At 38.1% G+C, this 17,196-nt stretch overlaps 1 protein-coding gene across 3 annotated transcripts in view; it reads right to left on the reverse strand.

Annotated features, from left to right (window-relative positions):
- Positions 1–13,139, reverse strand: part of LOC126823965 (rasGAP-activating-like protein 1) — a 28,201-nt gene extending 15,062 nt beyond the window's left edge. For all 3 annotated transcript variants that reach the window (XM_056101793.1, XM_056101792.1, XM_050553038.2), the window contains exons 1-11: positions 13,019–13,139; positions 7,699–7,755; positions 6,545–6,658; positions 5,837–5,904; positions 5,264–5,402; positions 4,383–4,464; positions 3,974–4,108; positions 2,352–2,455; positions 1,273–1,390; positions 870–1,026; positions 380–444 (exon numbers count right to left, since the gene is read on the reverse strand). In XM_056101793.1, the coding sequence (XP_055957768.1) occupies positions 380–444; positions 870–1,026; positions 1,273–1,390; positions 2,352–2,455; positions 3,974–4,108; positions 4,383–4,464; positions 5,264–5,402; positions 5,837–5,904; positions 6,545–6,658; positions 7,699–7,755; positions 13,019–13,086 (1,107 nt within the window). In that variant the 5' untranslated portion in view covers positions 13,087–13,139. The remainder of the gene's footprint in view (positions 1–379; positions 445–869; positions 1,027–1,272; positions 1,391–2,351; positions 2,456–3,973; positions 4,109–4,382; positions 4,465–5,263; positions 5,403–5,836; positions 5,905–6,544; positions 6,659–7,698; positions 7,756–13,018) is intronic.
- Positions 13,140–17,196: the final 4,057 nt, after the last annotated feature.

Genomic DNA, 17,196 nt, shown 5'->3' on the forward strand with positions numbered 1-17,196 from the left:
CAACCCCCATTTCTTGGGGGGGTGGGTGCGCTAACCATTCAGTCATCCAACCTCCATTTCTTGGGGGGGTGGGGGTTGGATGGCTGAATGGTTAGCGTGCGCGCTGTATCATAAAGTCTGTCATTGAGTCGACTGGCGTGGTTTCGAATCCCCGGTTGTACGTGACAAGGAGTAGGGTCGCCTGTCCAGCCTCGTGCGTTTTCTCCTGGTCATCCGGTTTTCTCCCACTGCTAAAGACCCCTGCATGCAAGCGAATTATTGAAATAAAATTAAACCATATGTTAGTCCCGAAATGACCTAGTTTGTGTCGAGTGGACGTTAAACCCCATTTCTCTCTCTCTCTCTCCCAATTCTTGGTTATAAATATATAAATTATTACTTTCATATACTGATCCATGGCTTTAGAAGCCAGACTGTTACCACGGAACAATGTATTCGGATCATCTGAAAATAAAACAACAAAATATTCACACAAAAAAACCCATATAATTAAAAACAACAGTTTTAAATACAAAACAGGATGTGTTAGATTGCTAGCCAGCTGGAGGTCGAGAAAGTTCATCCATGCAGGGATCTTTTCTGAGGGAGTAAAGCAGAGTACCCAGGGTCCTTAGGGGTGGGAGAAAAATGGAGTACCCAGGGGCCTTAGCGGTGGGAGAAAACTGGAGTGCATAGGGTCTTTAGCGGTGGGAGAAAACCGGAGGACCCAGAGAAAAACAAAGTATTTGGACAGGTGACACTACTCCTTGTCATGTACAATTTCGATTGGAAACCACAGAGCTTGTGAATGATAAAGCATATGATCTAGAGTGTATTCGTTGGACCACTCGACCCCCCAACCAAGGCAAAAACAAGGGGAATAACTGTACCTGTCTCGTCTATATCCTGTTTTGTGATACAATCTAGAAATGAAATATCTGAATCCTGACTGAGATAGAATCTAACCAGAGCAGCTCCTGTTTCACCAAGATCTAAACGTCGAACATCATTCAATAACATCCAAAATGGTAGACCAATTTTCTTGTGCTGAAATCAAAATGGACGTATGATTAATCAACTGTTTTAATGGCTTACTTAATAATTGAACTGAATATTCTAATGAATACAACAGTGGTTTATTACCGAAAAAAGTTGGATTAAATTATTGATATACATCTCAATCAGCTATTGTCTGTCTTATAGTTTAGCTGTCTGTCTATACCCTACCTTATATAGTTTAGCTGTCTGTCTATACCCTACCTTATATGGTTTAGCTGTCTGTCTATACCCTACCTTATATGGTTTAGCTGCCTGTAGAAGGTAATCTATGATTGGTTGATAACATGTGACTGGTAAAACAACTTCTTCTAATAAAAATATCTTCAATCGTATTTTACCTCGATCTACTTTACTGAAAAACAGATATTTAAAACTATCATCATTAATTACTGAAACACAGATATCTAAACTTATCATTTGTTCAATCTTTTTATTGTTCAAAATTTTGTTTCAGTTGTCTTTTGCAAATGTAGGATCTGAAACAATTGTTAACTAATCCATGTTTTGGTTGTTGTGAGGCATTAGCCAATCAAATGGTCCACTTAGTCGAGTTCTTATAGTCTAGCACAGGGAACTGTGGGTATATATATCTGTAGCGATAGAAAAACATTGTATTTCCGAACACCCACTTGACACACCAACGCTAATTGATTAACTGAATGACTGACGTCATAGGGTCAAAAGTGACCTGTATGACCCCTGATGCAACCTCCCACTACAACTAGATCTGTAATTTATTCAGGTTTGGGAGCCACAGTGCCTCGTGAGTAAAACGTTGGCTTGCTAAATTGGGGATCAAGTGTTCAATCCCTGTGTTGGCTGGTTGATTCCCAAATGTCAGTGGTATAGTTCTCCGGATGGGACAAAAAGAAAAAATGAGGCTCTGTGTACACATAAAAGAAACCTTGACAGTTGGAATTCGATATAAGAGTAGGGCATAGCACCAATGTACGAGCAAAATTTCTGAAATGAAAAATGAAATGAAATGGAGTTTAACGTCCTACTGTTCTGCTCCTAACCTGGGCTAATGAAGACGGGGATACGCCATACAGTGTGCTATGAGGAAAATTTTGCCCGGACAGCGGCACTACGACCTACTCTTATATCGAATTCCAACTGCCAAAGGATCTTTTACGTGCACGCCAATGTGTACACGGGACCTCGATTTTTCATCCCATCCGAACGACTAGACAGCTGTCCTTGTCAGCCCCTCCGTCCTGCATTTCTCTCATAGCACACTGCAAGGCGTATGTCTGCCTTCATTAGCCCCGTTTAACCCCATTTCATTTCATTTAATCAGATTGCATATTTACCTTCCTCTTCTCTCAGACGTCGTACTTCTATTTTCAGTTTTGTGGGCCACAGGATGCCATTTTTTAGTTGAATTGAGGGGAATTTGACTTAAAGGCAGATGTATCTAAAATAATCAGAAATAAATGATCATATTTGTAGTCATGGTGATGGGATACTAGTTTGTTTTGTCTATATGTTATTTAGCAGTTTTCCTGTACAATCTGAGGCTCGTTTCAGGGCGTGTAGATTGACCGATGGATCCTGAGACATTTTGGTCAAACATGGAGAGTTGATCTGTTCGTTAAAGATACATTATGTAAGATTTAGATAAAGAACTAGCCATTCTTGCTATGATAGTTCGAAAGTAGATGATGTAAACTGAATAATTTGAAAATTTCATTCAAATTACTCTATTGCAAGCGAAGATATTAGCCTTTGAAGGTTTGACAGATGTGTGCAATAATTTCAACCACCGTACTGGTTGATCGAAGCTAAGTCTCGATCCTCCATATTTGATTAAATCAAAGTATCGCTGAACCATTCTAATCTATTTAATATCGGAGAAATCTGATGCCATCGAGAGTTGATTAAGGCCTGGATCAGTTGATTAATGTCTAAGTAATACTTGAGAAAACATTTCAGGCCTAAAGAAAGACCTACAATAGACAGATTTAGCTCTTGCATAATGTATGTTTAGCTCAGTTTTACGACAGGAAATACAATGTTTGTATTATCTCCCTTGAGATGTAATTGATCTAGGCATCATACTGATATTGAACTGGGAAACTTTGGGCATAGAGCATTTGTTGTTGTCGCTGCTGTCAGATGGAATTCACTCCCAGTTGAACTGCATTTTGTGAATTCTTTCTTGAATCTCAATTAAAGATACATTATGGGAGATTAGATAAAGAGTTGCCAGTTCTCACTATAATAGTTAAAAACTAGATAATGTAAAGGAGATATGCAGAAAATTTCAGTCAAATTGATCCACTCTGAACCGAGATATTAGCTTTTAGCCTCGATCATCATTACTAAAGTCAGTACGATAAAAAGATAGTCTCGATTATCCATTTTTTTTATATAATCATGAATGAGCGATGAGCAGCAGGTCGGATCCTAATCCAGTAAATATCGCAGGCTAGTGATGATTATGTTTTGGATAAGTTAATTAAAGTCTAATTAATAATTTAGATAACATTTCAGGCAAAGAAAGACCTGCAATAGGCAGATTTAGCTCTTGCATAAGCTATGTTTAAAAACTCATTTTTTTAAAATTCATTATAATAGAGCCAATGAACTTTTGTATATAGTTTTCATTTGAGCTTAAAGCATGTTTTGTGGATCTGTAGCTATATATAGAGAGAGAGACAAATGGGGTTTAACGTCCACTCGACACAAACTAGGTCATTTCGGAACTAACATATGGTTCAACTCTATTTCAATAATTCGATTGCGCGTATGGGTCTTTAGCAGTGGGAGGAAACCGGAAGACCCAGAGAAAACCCACGGGTTGGACAGGCGACCCAACTCCTTGTCACGTACAATCTTATGATACAGCACGTGCGTGCTATCCATTCGGCCATCCAACCCCCCCCCCCCCCCCGGGAGCTATATAGACATATTATTATTATTATCAACCAACTTGTCCCATGAAATCATCAGCTCGTAACCTGTCCTTGTCATAAACTGTTATCACTACGTTCTCTCCATCATAAACAGAGGGCAAATCAAATTCAAATATTTCATTCCATTCAGGAAACCTCGTCTTTTTCTGCCTCTGTGATATAAAAAAAATAAAAAATAAAATAAAACCGAACCAAAACAAACCAGAACAAATATTCATGAATACAACACCTACAGTGACACAGTCGACTCAGAGTGAGAAAGACATAACTGGAATTAGCAATGAGTTCTATCTTTAATTTACCTAATATCATAGATTTTAGCAATAATTGAATTTCTGAAAATGAACTCTCCGTGAGTTTTTGATCAATATTAATATCTTAGATTTAAAACGTCAGTGGTTATGTAGTTATCTCTAGAGTACTTACAGATGTTGCTTTAAGATCACCCAGACATGCAATGGCAACATATGGATCAGAATATCCAGTCTTATCTTTTGGTGCTAAATCTCTAGAGAAAAAAATAACATAAATGACACCAAGTCTTTTTGAAGTACAACCTGACATAAACACGGGGTGAGGGAATGTGTGTTGTATCATAAGGTCTGTTATTGAGTCAAGTGGCATGGTTTTGATTCCCCGGTTGTACGTGACAAGCAGTAGAGTCACCTGTTCAACCTCGTGGGTTTTCTCTGGGACCTCCGGTTTCCTCCCACTGCTCAAGACCCCTACACGCAAGCAAATTATTGAAATAAAATTGAGCAATATGTTAGTCCCAAAATGACTCTCTCTCTCTCTCTCTCTCCCTGACCTATAACAAGCTGATTATTAATACACTTCAGATAAAATTAGAGATTTTGACACATCGGCCATTCCCCCCCCCCCCCCCCCGACCATATTCAATAAAGAAAACAAAATGAAAATGTCAGATAATGTCCAGGCTTGGATTCAATCGGATTTAAAACTGGCCATCTTTAAATTTCCGTGGTTAACAAAATGGCGGCGGACTTAGTGAATAGCGAACAGCTAAATCAATGACATTTCAATTCATCATATCTTTGTAAATAACGAACCCAACTGAACCTGTTTTAAACTGATATTCCTATTAGAAATCCATCTTTCATAATATTGTAATTTGTAATTGATTCCTTTTGCTTAAAATAGTCCATAAAAAAATATAAATTTTAAAGTGTAAAACGTGTAAGACTGGTGATTATGTATAAAATATTTGTGTATTTTTTCTACCTGCCTTCTATGACTGTAAAACCGTGTATAAATCATGTATAAAATATTTGTGTATTTTTACCTACCTGCCTTCTATGACTATTATATAAAACTGATATAAACCAGGTTCGCTTGTTGACGGACGAATTCCATATTCTAATAATATTTCTCCTTGAATTTCCCAATCTTTGTCCAGTTTCTGTAGCGGAAACCAGTTTTCTAATCCTAAAATAAAATAATTAGTAGTAACCCTTAAACAATCAATTGTATTAGTTTACCAATCAAACTCAAGATAAATAGAGAGAGATAGAGAGAGAGAGAGAGAGAGAGAGAGAGAGAGAGAGAGATGGATTTTATCATCCACTCGACACAAACTAGGTCGCTTCAGGACTAACACATAGTTCAATTTTGTTTGTTTCAATAATTCGATTGTCAACCATGTGTAGCAAAAAACAGCCAAATAAAGTGTGTAAACTGTAAGATGTTATTCTTTGCCACCACAGGCTAACATGTGTTGAAAAGAAATCACAGTAGCCAGTTTTCCCCGAGATATTCATATGATATATAACTACAATATATCATACCTCAAGGTTCACTAAGCTGGTGTATAACTACAATATATCATATCTCAGTTGGTGTATAAATACAATATTTCATACCTCGTGGATCACTCAGCTGATGAATAACTTCCCTGGTTATAGAAACGCTTCCTATTATATCATCACCACTAAAAATATACAAACAAATAAAAACAGCTAAGGACAAACAAATAAAACAGCCAGGGTCAAACAAATAAAACAGCCAGGGTCAAACAAATAAAACAGTTACGGACACAATTCTTGTGTGTGACATGCTAAAACTTTAGGTTTTAGCGTTAGTATTCGCTGTTTTATGTTTTAATAATAACAACAACGAGGATTTGATCAACAAGCGAGGCAACACCCAATCAATCAATTTGTTGGTTCGGTCATCTTCTTAAAAATGAATGAAATCAGGGCAGACTGGGCAGCTCTGGGTCCTGGGACCATATTGTTTCATTGGGCCTCGATCGGAATGAAGAATTTGTGACATGATGAGAAAACAAACGAAAATCTACTTTGATTCACCTTTACCATATCCTATCCATTCATCATTTTTCTCCTCAGATTAACGCCATTGTTTTGTTTCACTGAATACAAAGATAAATTTTATTTGAAAAAACTATATATTATTTTTTTATCAAGTGGACCATGTCCAACGTTCAGAGGCCCAGTCCACCTCTGAGTGACAAGATATATATCAACTTTTTTTCAAATGGGGCCGATGCACCCTAGGATCATGTCCAATGGTCAGAGGCCCAGTCCACCCCTGAATGACAAAATATTTACCTGACCCTGTCTTCATCGTAAACATTTACAGATAAATCTTGAAATCCAAACGGCATATGTAAAGTGTATTCTTCTCCCCATAGTGGCTCCAAGTTCTTATAGACAGTAGCAGTGCTTTAAAATATAACAATAAAGGTACATGTATATATTCACATCTTTGAACCTATACAGGAATAGTATATCCCCACCCCAAAAAATAAAATGAAACGGGGTTTAACGTCCTGCTGTTGATCTGCTCCGACTGGGCTAATGAAGACGGGCATACGCCATACAGTGTGCTATGAAGGAAATTTTGCTCGGACAGCGGTACTACGGCATACTATTATATCGAATTCCAACTGTCAAGCGATCTTTTACGGGCACGCCAATGTATAAACGGGACCTTCCTTGTCAGGTCCTCCGTCCTGCATCACTGACAAGGGGAAACCATGACGGAAATCTAGACGAACTTTCATGGCCAATGCAGGGATCGAAGACCTAACCTGCAGGCTAGCAAGCCAGCGTCTTACCCCCTTAGCCGACACAACCCCATATCCCAAAAAACCTACTCTTTGAACCGGGGGGTTGGATGGCTGAATGGTTAGCGTGCGCGCGCTGTATCATAAAGTCTGTCATTGAGTCGACTGGCGTGGTTTCGAATCCCCGGTTGTACATGGCAAGGAGTAGGGTCGCCTGTCCAACCTCGTGGTTTTTCTCCGGGTCCTCCGGTTTCCTCCCACTGCTAAAGACCTCTACGCGCAAGCGAATTATGTAAATAAAATTAAACCATATGTTAGTCCCGAAATGACCTAGTTTGTGTCGAGTGGACGTTAAACCCCATTTCTCTCTCCATCTTTGAACCAATACAGTTTACTGATACTTCATTTTTTTTGATTCAAACAAATCTTACATGTAGGTAATGAATAACAGTGACAGTTGTTGTGTCCGAACGTTGGGGGAGGGACTAACTCTACAGTCTAAACAAACCTTGATGTGACAGGTGTTGCGATCCTAGGATGGACTACATGTAACTGTACAAACTCATTAAACCTAGATGTGTCAGTTGATGTGTCCGAAGGATGAGGGAGGGGCTAACTCTACAATCAAAACTAGAATATTTTATAATCAAAGCCTTTACAGGTAGTTTTAAAATAAAAACAAAACGTAAAACTTACCGTGAAATAATCTCATTATCAACTTTTATAACACAATATGGATCACTTTTACCATTGCTATAAAAATATAAATTACAATCAAGTATTTGTGTCTGATAGTTATAGAAAATACAAGCCCCACTGAACCACTTCCTGATCACTTCTTGAAATGTTGGGGGGTTCGATGGCTAAACGATTAGAAGGTCTGTCATTGAGTCAAGTAGCTTGGTTTCAATTACCTGCTTGTACATGACAAGAACCTTGTGGGTTTTCTCCGGCTTCCTCCCACTCCTAAAGACCCCTATGCGCAAGCAAATTATTGAAATAATATTCAAACATACATGTATTTTAGTCCCGAAATGACCTACTAGTTTGAGTCGAGTGGATGTTAAACCCCCATTTGTCTCTTCACTCTCTTGAATTGTCAGAAAGGACATTTGAATTGCTACCCAGTTACATATCTATTTAGTTTCATGTTATAATATGGTGTCTATTTTGCAAAGAGTCAAGAAGACATTAATCCACTACTCGTGCAGAGTGTATTTTTTTCCTCTTACATTAATTGAAATAACATCAAATAAACATCTGAAGAATTGCTGCTGTTTTGACCCCATCCCACTCTAAATGCACCTAAATCCAAATGAGCAGACAAATTGTCTCAGAGTCAGACCTTCGGATTTTACCAAATTCTCAGGCAATTCCTCAGACCACTCACCAAACTTGAGGTTATCTCCACTTTGGAACCCCTGCTACACAAATTCCTGAACCCCACCCCCTATGAACTGGCTGTTTACTCGGCTGAATCCTCAAATCACTGATAGAACTAACACAATTCACCATTTTTATTTCCCCCCCCCCTTTAAATCATAAGCTGAGTAATCTGAATAGTTATCACTCAACCCTCAAAATTAATAACATCAAAGATTAAAAATATAAAATAAAATGGGGTTTAACGTCCTACTGTTCTGCTCCGACTGGGCTAATGAACACGGGCATACGCCATGCTGGGGGACATTTTGCTCAGACCGGCGCTACATTCTACTCTTAAATGTTGTATTTGTATTTTGTATGTCAGGGGTTCTTTTACGTGCATGCCAATATATACACGGGACCTCGGTTTTCCGTATCATCCGAAGGACTAGACAGCTGTCCTTGTCAGACCCTCAGTTCTGCACCACTGACAAGGGGAAACCAAGTCGGAAAATGTGTAGATAGAATCTCGATTTTTCGTTCCAACTGTAGGACTATACGTTGTCCAGTGGCGGATTAAGCTCCACCAAGGCCTGAGGCGGCAGTTGCTGGAGGGCCTATTTAGTTTTTAAAGTTAGAGCTAAGGTAGTTGCTAACATTAAAAACGTAATGTAACTTTATATGCCCATAAATGAAGTCACGTGGATATTGATATTAAGCAAGACATAACCGAAAACTAACAAGGGTTTAACGTACATTGTAGGCCTACGTTTAAAAATTAAGATCAGATCTCCAAACAATAGGGCCTATTTAAAATGGCGTGGGCCTAATTAATTTCGGATCAGGGCCTATGTTGATTCCCGTTGGGCCTAAATCCCACCCCCCTAACATTCATTGTCTATGTGTTTTTAATCGTATCAGACAAGTCTAAAAAAATTTTTTTTACAAAATCTTTGGGCCTGAGGCTGCAGCCTCATCAGCCTCACTGATAATCCACTACTGACGTTGTCCTTTGCAAGGCTCTCTGTGATAAAAAATATAAGAAATCTCATTATACTGACTGACTATATTTATTCACGCTCTTTTCAGTGTTTAATTCATACCTCACAGTGATGTTAACAAAACGGCATGTTCTTATTGATTACAATTTCAATCAATAACGTAATATTGTATTACATACAGGTCAGGTATTGTATTATACACACGCCTAGCTATTGTATACAATGTATTACGATCAACATAATGTTATCAGTGAATGTTTAATAGGATTTGTGATGTGGAAACTATCAAATTATTCTTTGTTTAAAAATTGAAATATTAGTATCATTTTGACACTCTATGTTAATAGTGAATCTGAACATAGGTTGATCTTTCAACCATTAAATTTTAGGTCAACTGTTGAATTGGGTTGATTTGATCTGTAAGACAGATTATGGGGGAAATTATAATATATATATCATATAATTTTATTTAAAAAGATTGTGTCGTTAGTAGAATAGAAAATGAGCTGATCTTATCTCTGTTTGATAATGGGCCAGTAACCCAATACCCCCTAGTGTTAGTTTTTCATGAGGTACGGTATTTGGTAGGTATTGGGAGTTATCGCCCCATGGAGCAAATCATCCTGTCCAATATAATGTTTTATTTTCATACACGTAAATTTCTTTTTAGTTTTTGATCAAAAACTGTATGCAAGAGAATTCTGGATAAAGCGCAGGTATTTTAGCAAGACACTGTAACGATGGTATTTGACGGTAGAACGATTTACCCAAATCCACCATTATTTCAATTTCAATTTTAATTGTGGTTGGATGTGGCAGAAATATTATAAATAACAATAATCAGTCGTTGTTTTGATGAAAAATATTGTCAATTTTATTACTGAGGCCCGGTGTGATTTATGTTGGGATTTGCTACGTGGAACTAAATAGCACCATCTCTTATCTCGAAACACGGAGGGTTGAGATATGAGGTTTGTTATCTAGTCCCTTGGGGCATTATTTACACAAAAACACTATTAAAGTAAAAAAAACGGTATACCAGTAATATCAATAATCAATATATGTGATGCGAGTTGAAGTAATGGTGGATCTAGGTAAATTGTACTACACACAATTAGATCAATAAAAATAGGCCTCATATTTTCAGTGAATTATTAAAGGTCATTTTAGTCCTTCTGCTTATATTCTAGTCTATATTTCTATAAAATGAAAAGGGGTTTAACGTCCTACTGTTCTGCTCTGAACTGGGCTAATGAAGACAGGCATACGCCATACAGTGTGCTATGAGGGAAATTTTGCCCGGACAGTGGCACTACGGCCTACTCTTATATCGAATTCCAACTGTCTTTTACGTACACGCCAATGTGTACATGGGACCTCGGTTTTTCGTCCCATCCGAACGACTAGACAGCTTTCCTTGTCAGGCCCTCCGGCCTGCATCACTGACAAGTGGGAACCACGCCGGTAAATCTGGATGAACTTTCTCGGCCAATGCAGGGATCGAACACCCGACCTCCAGGCTAGCGAGCCAGCGTCTTACCCACTTAGCCACGTGATCCTCATATACATCTATGAGCAGGACTAAAATGACATAACGGCTTGTTTATTGCTGGAAAGTTACGATAACTCATGGAGAACGGCAAAAATCTCTAATGTTGAAATTTACTTGTAACATTGACATTCGGGTTCGTGTTATACTGATGGAAAGGATATGTTGACATAATTGCTTGTATTATTTAAATAATTTATGAAGTTTTTCCGGTGAGCTTTAACGGGTCTGGGTAAACGGGGACTTTGGGGAAATTGATTTGTGTATTTTAATAAACTGTTTATTCTTGTCTCTGTAATAAAAACTTTAGTTTTTCGAAATTAAACAAAAAATCATAATAAATATACGGTAATCTTATAAAATAGGCTAAATGGTTTTGATATACTCTTCGCAAATAGTAATGTTATGGTACCATATTTAAAAAATAATGCTAATAAGCCTCTTGGTTTTCTATGTTGTTTTGTCCTAAATTAAATTATTCTGTCGATTTTGTTAAAAACTGATTTTTTTACAGACAAACAATGTACCAGTGGCAGTAATCTTTTAAAGGCATTTAGTAAATGGATAGAGAAATAAATTTTGTTGTTAAAATATTTTGGGTGGGTTTGCCTTACATATTTGTATTACTATATCAGCTTGACAACATTGAGAGTTAATACCCTTCGAAATGTTGCCCAAATAAATAAAACAAGATCTTTAGCGGTTTTCCATAGGTATGTGTTATTGTACTCATAGGCGTACGGGGAAATTTTTTACTGGGGGGGGGGGGCGGTGGTGGTTGGTGCCCCAAAAATGTAGTTAGGTTCTTAGTATGTTACATAATAATCATAATATCTCTTTTGCGATGAATAAGTTCTTAATTTCTAAATCATCAATAAAAGAGAACTGAATTTTATTTACTTGTAATATACACAACTAAAAACAGTTGTTTATGTAACTGTAATTCGTGGCTTACTGTACTCCAAACAATAGAGGGTTCGAGTCTTAAGATTTCTATTTAATTTCCTGACTATAGACACTCTGAATTTAAATTCGTTTTTAAATTGGACCCATTCAAGAACACAATATTTTTTTATACAACTTTTACAAAGTACAATTGTGTGCCCAAATTTTCCCAGCATTTGGTGCCCAAAATGGGGGGGGCGCTCGTACGCCTATGATTGTACTTGTACATGAATTCCATAGAATTGTGACCTGTTTATAGGTATGATATAGCACTAAAATGATAGATACAGGATTACACCCCCACACACCGATCCTTTAAGCTCGATGTGATATGTGTATGTGCATTGTTGTTTGAGGTGCCTGTATATTGTGTCCTGTTACTATAACAAACTTTGTGACTTATGTTCGTCTTCGTTAGACATTAAACCCAACCTTTATTCTATTTCAAAATTGTCACTGCAATCATCCCCATCGAATGACAGATAATGATAAGAGCTAGTAGATAGTTAATCAAGGCTTATGGCAGGCCACCTCATTCATCTGATTGTTGTTGAATGTCTGTTTATTGTATCCTGTCTGTTGAACAATCAAGTTCTCCTGTGTATTGGTAATTGTTTGTGCACTTAATAACCATTTGAGAGTAAATGAAACTGTTTGAAGTTTGCATCATATAATGTATCATAATAAATAATAGACACATTTATCTCTCACAGGTAGGCCTAACTCTAATTTCTACACATCAAAAGTTAACTGTTCAACAAATTCTAAAGCATAAATAAAACACCTTTTTAGAATAATATCTGACAATCTAAGTTATTTGTAAATGAATTGGCCATGCAGCTCTTTCACTTCTCTTATCAAGATGTTATTGAGCGACAGTGTAAAGTCATTGCTCATCACTGACATCGGGCGCTGAATATTGCACTTTTACCCCTTTATTACTTCCCGTGGTCTAGATACTTGAAACTGTCAGGGGATGCTGCGGATGACTAGAGATGACCTCAAACCAAATCTAAGTCGATTAATTAGGTCAATAGCTTTTAGTTTCCCCGTAGGTGATGTACTGCCTAAAGTCGTTTGCGAAGTACGAGTCTAGTTTACCGTCCACAAATTAAAACAAGAAAATAACAAAAAGAAAACAACAACAAATACTCACAGATCTTTTGGCAGCAAGTTTTTAGCCTCGGCAATTCTAAGATATAATGTCGTGTGTTTAGATGCCATGGTTAGATCAGGAACGAATATAAAATTGATTAATTAGTACAAACGCGGTAACAGCTGCCATGATTTGTTTTGGTTAATAGAGTTATGTCCCTTGAATAAGGAAGATTTGATCCACAGGTCGTATTGTTCTCGCGTATAAGCTCAAATTACAATTCACGCATGGGTAGCCTCGAGTTGTTGCAGTATATTGGTTTTTATTATAATTTGATGTATTGATAAAATTTATAATTCACATTTATCTGATTTTAAGATTGCCTTGACAAGGGTAGAAAGTGCCCGGGGGATTTTTTTTTTCTTATCTAAGGATCATTTTCGGTTATTTTTTTTTTTTAAGAAGATATATAAAGTTAAAATGCCTGTTAATCTGTGGCTTAACCTCAACTTGACACAAACTAAGTCATTTCGGGACCAACATATAGCAGGGCATAGGCGTACGGGCTCGATGACAGTTGGGGGGGGGGGGGGGCGGAACCCGAAATGCCCGAAAAAATTTCGGGTTTACAGACAGCGGCGCCGGTCTTCCTTGAGAGGCGAGGGAGCAGAGCTTACCACGTATGCCCCCCCCCCCCTCTCCCAAGAAATTTTTGGAATATTTGACGGCTGCAAACACGTGTTCCTGTTATTTCAGCCCGTGTACAAAGCAAAATCAAAGTGGTCTAATATAGCCTTATTAAGGTGGCTGACTCGAATTCCAATCAATCGTTTACAGTCCACGAAGACGGGTCCGTTGGGAGAAAATTTTGTAAATTTAACTGCCGCAAACGCGTTTTCCTGCTATTCCAGCCTGTGAATAGAGCAACTTCAATTTGGTCCAATATAGCCTACCGCGCTGACCCAAATCCCAAACAACCAATCAGTATGGGGTATGGGGGACTCGCGCTCCCCGAGAAAATTTTGAAAATTTAAACGCCGCAAATGCAGTTTTCTGCTATTCTAGCCCTTGAATTAAGCTACTCCAAAGTTTCCAATCGGTTTGTAACCGAAATCCCACGCTATGCTGACCTGAATTCCAACCATTCAATCAGACTTGCAGCTAAATTCACAAATTAAATAATAATCGATGCCCGAAAAATGTCAAACAAAGTAGGGTGGCTCCAGAAAAATTGCGTTAATCCATTGTAAATTCAGTACAAATTCGTGTAAATTAGTGTTTTATTAGATTTCGGGCACTTTATTTTGCCAACTAGATGAAATAATAATTTTTGTTTTCACCTTACCCGTTTGCCCAAAAAGTCAAATTCCCCCCACCCCCCTGCTCGTACGTCTATGGACTCGGAGAAAACCCTCCAGGTGGGGTAGGTGGCACACAGCCTATCACATTGGCATAAGGGGTTGGGTGGCCGAATGGTTGAACGTGTGCTCAATAGATCAGAAGGTCTATCATTGACAGTGTGTCAAGTGGCGCGGTTTTGATTTCCCGCTTGTACTTGGGATCGACGAAACCACGCCACATTGATTCAGTGGGCTAAATTGTAAATAAGCTGAAGCCTAGGTACCCACCAAAAGCAAGGGCGCATGAAACCCACCGCAAACACACCCTACATGTCACGGAAATTATAGGAATTCTTTTTGATACGAGAAACGCTAAGGCCTATACTAAAACAAATTATAGTTCAATTTATGTGATATTATGACGCATTGGCTGGGCAGGGATCGATTGAATGATTTTATTTCCTTTGTTATTCCATTCGGTCTATACTTATTTCATTTGTAAAATTATTCTAATACAGGTAGTGCCAATCTGATTAAAATACAGATCTATATATTTCGTTTAGTTTTTTTATACTTTCGATGGCCTACACTACATGAAGTACATACACATATAATGAAATATTGAACTATAAAAAAAACGAAACGATATAGGATCTGTGTTTTAATCAGGTAGATCAGAATGCAGGAACAAGATGGATGGAATGTAGCGGCGTTCTCGAAGCCTATATAAGGGCCCTGCCGACCGTTGGTTAATCTCGCAGTGTTTCGTTTGACTAGACCTAATCCCATTAAACAGTTTCAACTGTGCCATCTTTGACATGTTGTTATTTAAAAGTAAGAATTATAGACACGAACCCCCCAAAGACGTGTCATGTCCGTGGTTTGACATTGTTATGGACATTAAGCTCAATCTGAACCAGGGGCCTGGTGACCCATGATTTTGCACGACGATCAAGATTCCCCCCCCCCCAAAAAAAACAATGTGTGCGCGGGGAAGGGGCTGGGGGGGGGCAGCCCCTCACAATGCCACCAGGTAATATTGAGCTGTGTGTGGAGAGAGAGAAAGAGAGAGAGAGAGAGAGAGATATGAGGTCATTTCGGCACTAACACATGGTTCAATTTTATTTCAATAATTCGCTTGCGCGTAGGGGTCTTTACTAGTGGGAGGACACCGGGGGACCCGGAGAAAACCCACGAGATTGGACAGACGACCGGTGAATCGAAACCACCCCAGTTGACTCAATGACAGACCTTATGATACAACGCGCACACGTAACCATTCGGTCACCCCTCCTCCCCACCCCCTTAGATACGAACAAGCTGTGACATTCATATACCCGACCAAGCACACGTAGGTACTGCGTACATTGGACAGCCCTTCTTTTATTTCGTTCGTATTTACACAACAGTAATAGACTTTTACGTCTAACCGGTAACGAAGTGGTTAGAGGAAACCATCAGATCAGAACAAAAAAAAGGAGATCTAATCATAATAAGATGGACGAAGCTATTTACCAAAACAATAAACAGCCACTTGGTAATAAGTTGTAGCATAAATTAAAAGACTACTGGAAATAGACAGAACACAACATCCAGCTACATACAGATATATCACATACTTTCTTATTTTATCACCTGTAATAACAACAAGCACAATTATTTACTATCTATTATTTCTTATGAAATATCCATGAATATCTGAAAATGCGTTGGAGCATTCAAAAGAGGCCAAACGGTGTGATATTATCAATTCCTGCTACAATTATAGCTGTATGTATAATTCTCTGTAATAACAACAAGCACACTTATTTACTATTTATTATATCTTACGAAATATCCATCCATGAATATCTGGAAATGTGTTAGAGCATTCAAAAGGCCAAACGGCATGTTATTATCGATTGCTGCTACAATTATAGTTGTATGTATAATTCTTATCGCGGGTTCACTGTGGGGTAGATATGGAAATTGACATCATGATATATTTCAGTTTTCAATAATGAAAAAAAACAAACAAAAAAACAATTGTAATCCTCTTTCCATTCGGGTAGACTAATCACCGGAATTCACTTACAACAACACCGGAATTCACCGGAATTCCCTTTGAAGATATCAGAATTTGCCCGAAAAATCTTCCTATTTACTTATATTTTCCATTAATATTAATATTGAATTACTTTAAAGCACATAAAATCACCGGAATTCACACTGAAAACATATAAACACCGGAATTCACTTACAAAATATCTGAATTTGCACTTAAGATCTTCGTATTTACTTATATTTTACATTAATAATAAATTACTTTAAAACACCGGAATTCACTTTGAGAAAATTGGAATTCGCCCCAAGACAATTGTATTTACTTATATTTTGCATTAATATTAATACTAGAATGTATCCACTGTAAAACGATAATCCCACTCCATGCCGACCTGAATTCCAACCATCCAATCAGACTGTTGCCCGGAAAGTTAGAGGAGCAGGTAGGTGCCCCCCCCCCCACGCCGCCTGGCTCATACGCCTATGTAGACTAAGTTCACGTGTTGTATAGAACAACAAGAAGCTTGATCTTTAAGTTCACGTGTAGTGTAGAACAATAAGATGTTTGATCTTTTAAGTTCACGTGTTGTATAGAACACGATGAATAGCAGTTGGAACACAGTCCCTGGTCTAAAAATATACTTCATTATTTTGATCAATCGACTGAGTTTAATCTTTTTATTACCCCCCCCCCACACACACACACAGATGCAGGACAGATGGCCCGACGAGGGAAATGTATAGTCGTTCGGATAGAACGGAAAACCGAGGTCTCATGTGCACATTGGAGTGCACGTAAAAAGATCCCTTGACGGTTGGAATTTGATATAAGAGAAGGCTTGAGCGCCGCTGGCT

Source organism: Patella vulgata, chromosome 6 (assembly GCF_932274485.2).
Source record: "Patella vulgata chromosome 6, xgPatVulg1.2, whole genome shotgun sequence".
In the NCBI taxonomy this organism is placed as follows: domain Eukaryota; kingdom Metazoa; phylum Mollusca; class Gastropoda; family Patellidae; genus Patella; species Patella vulgata.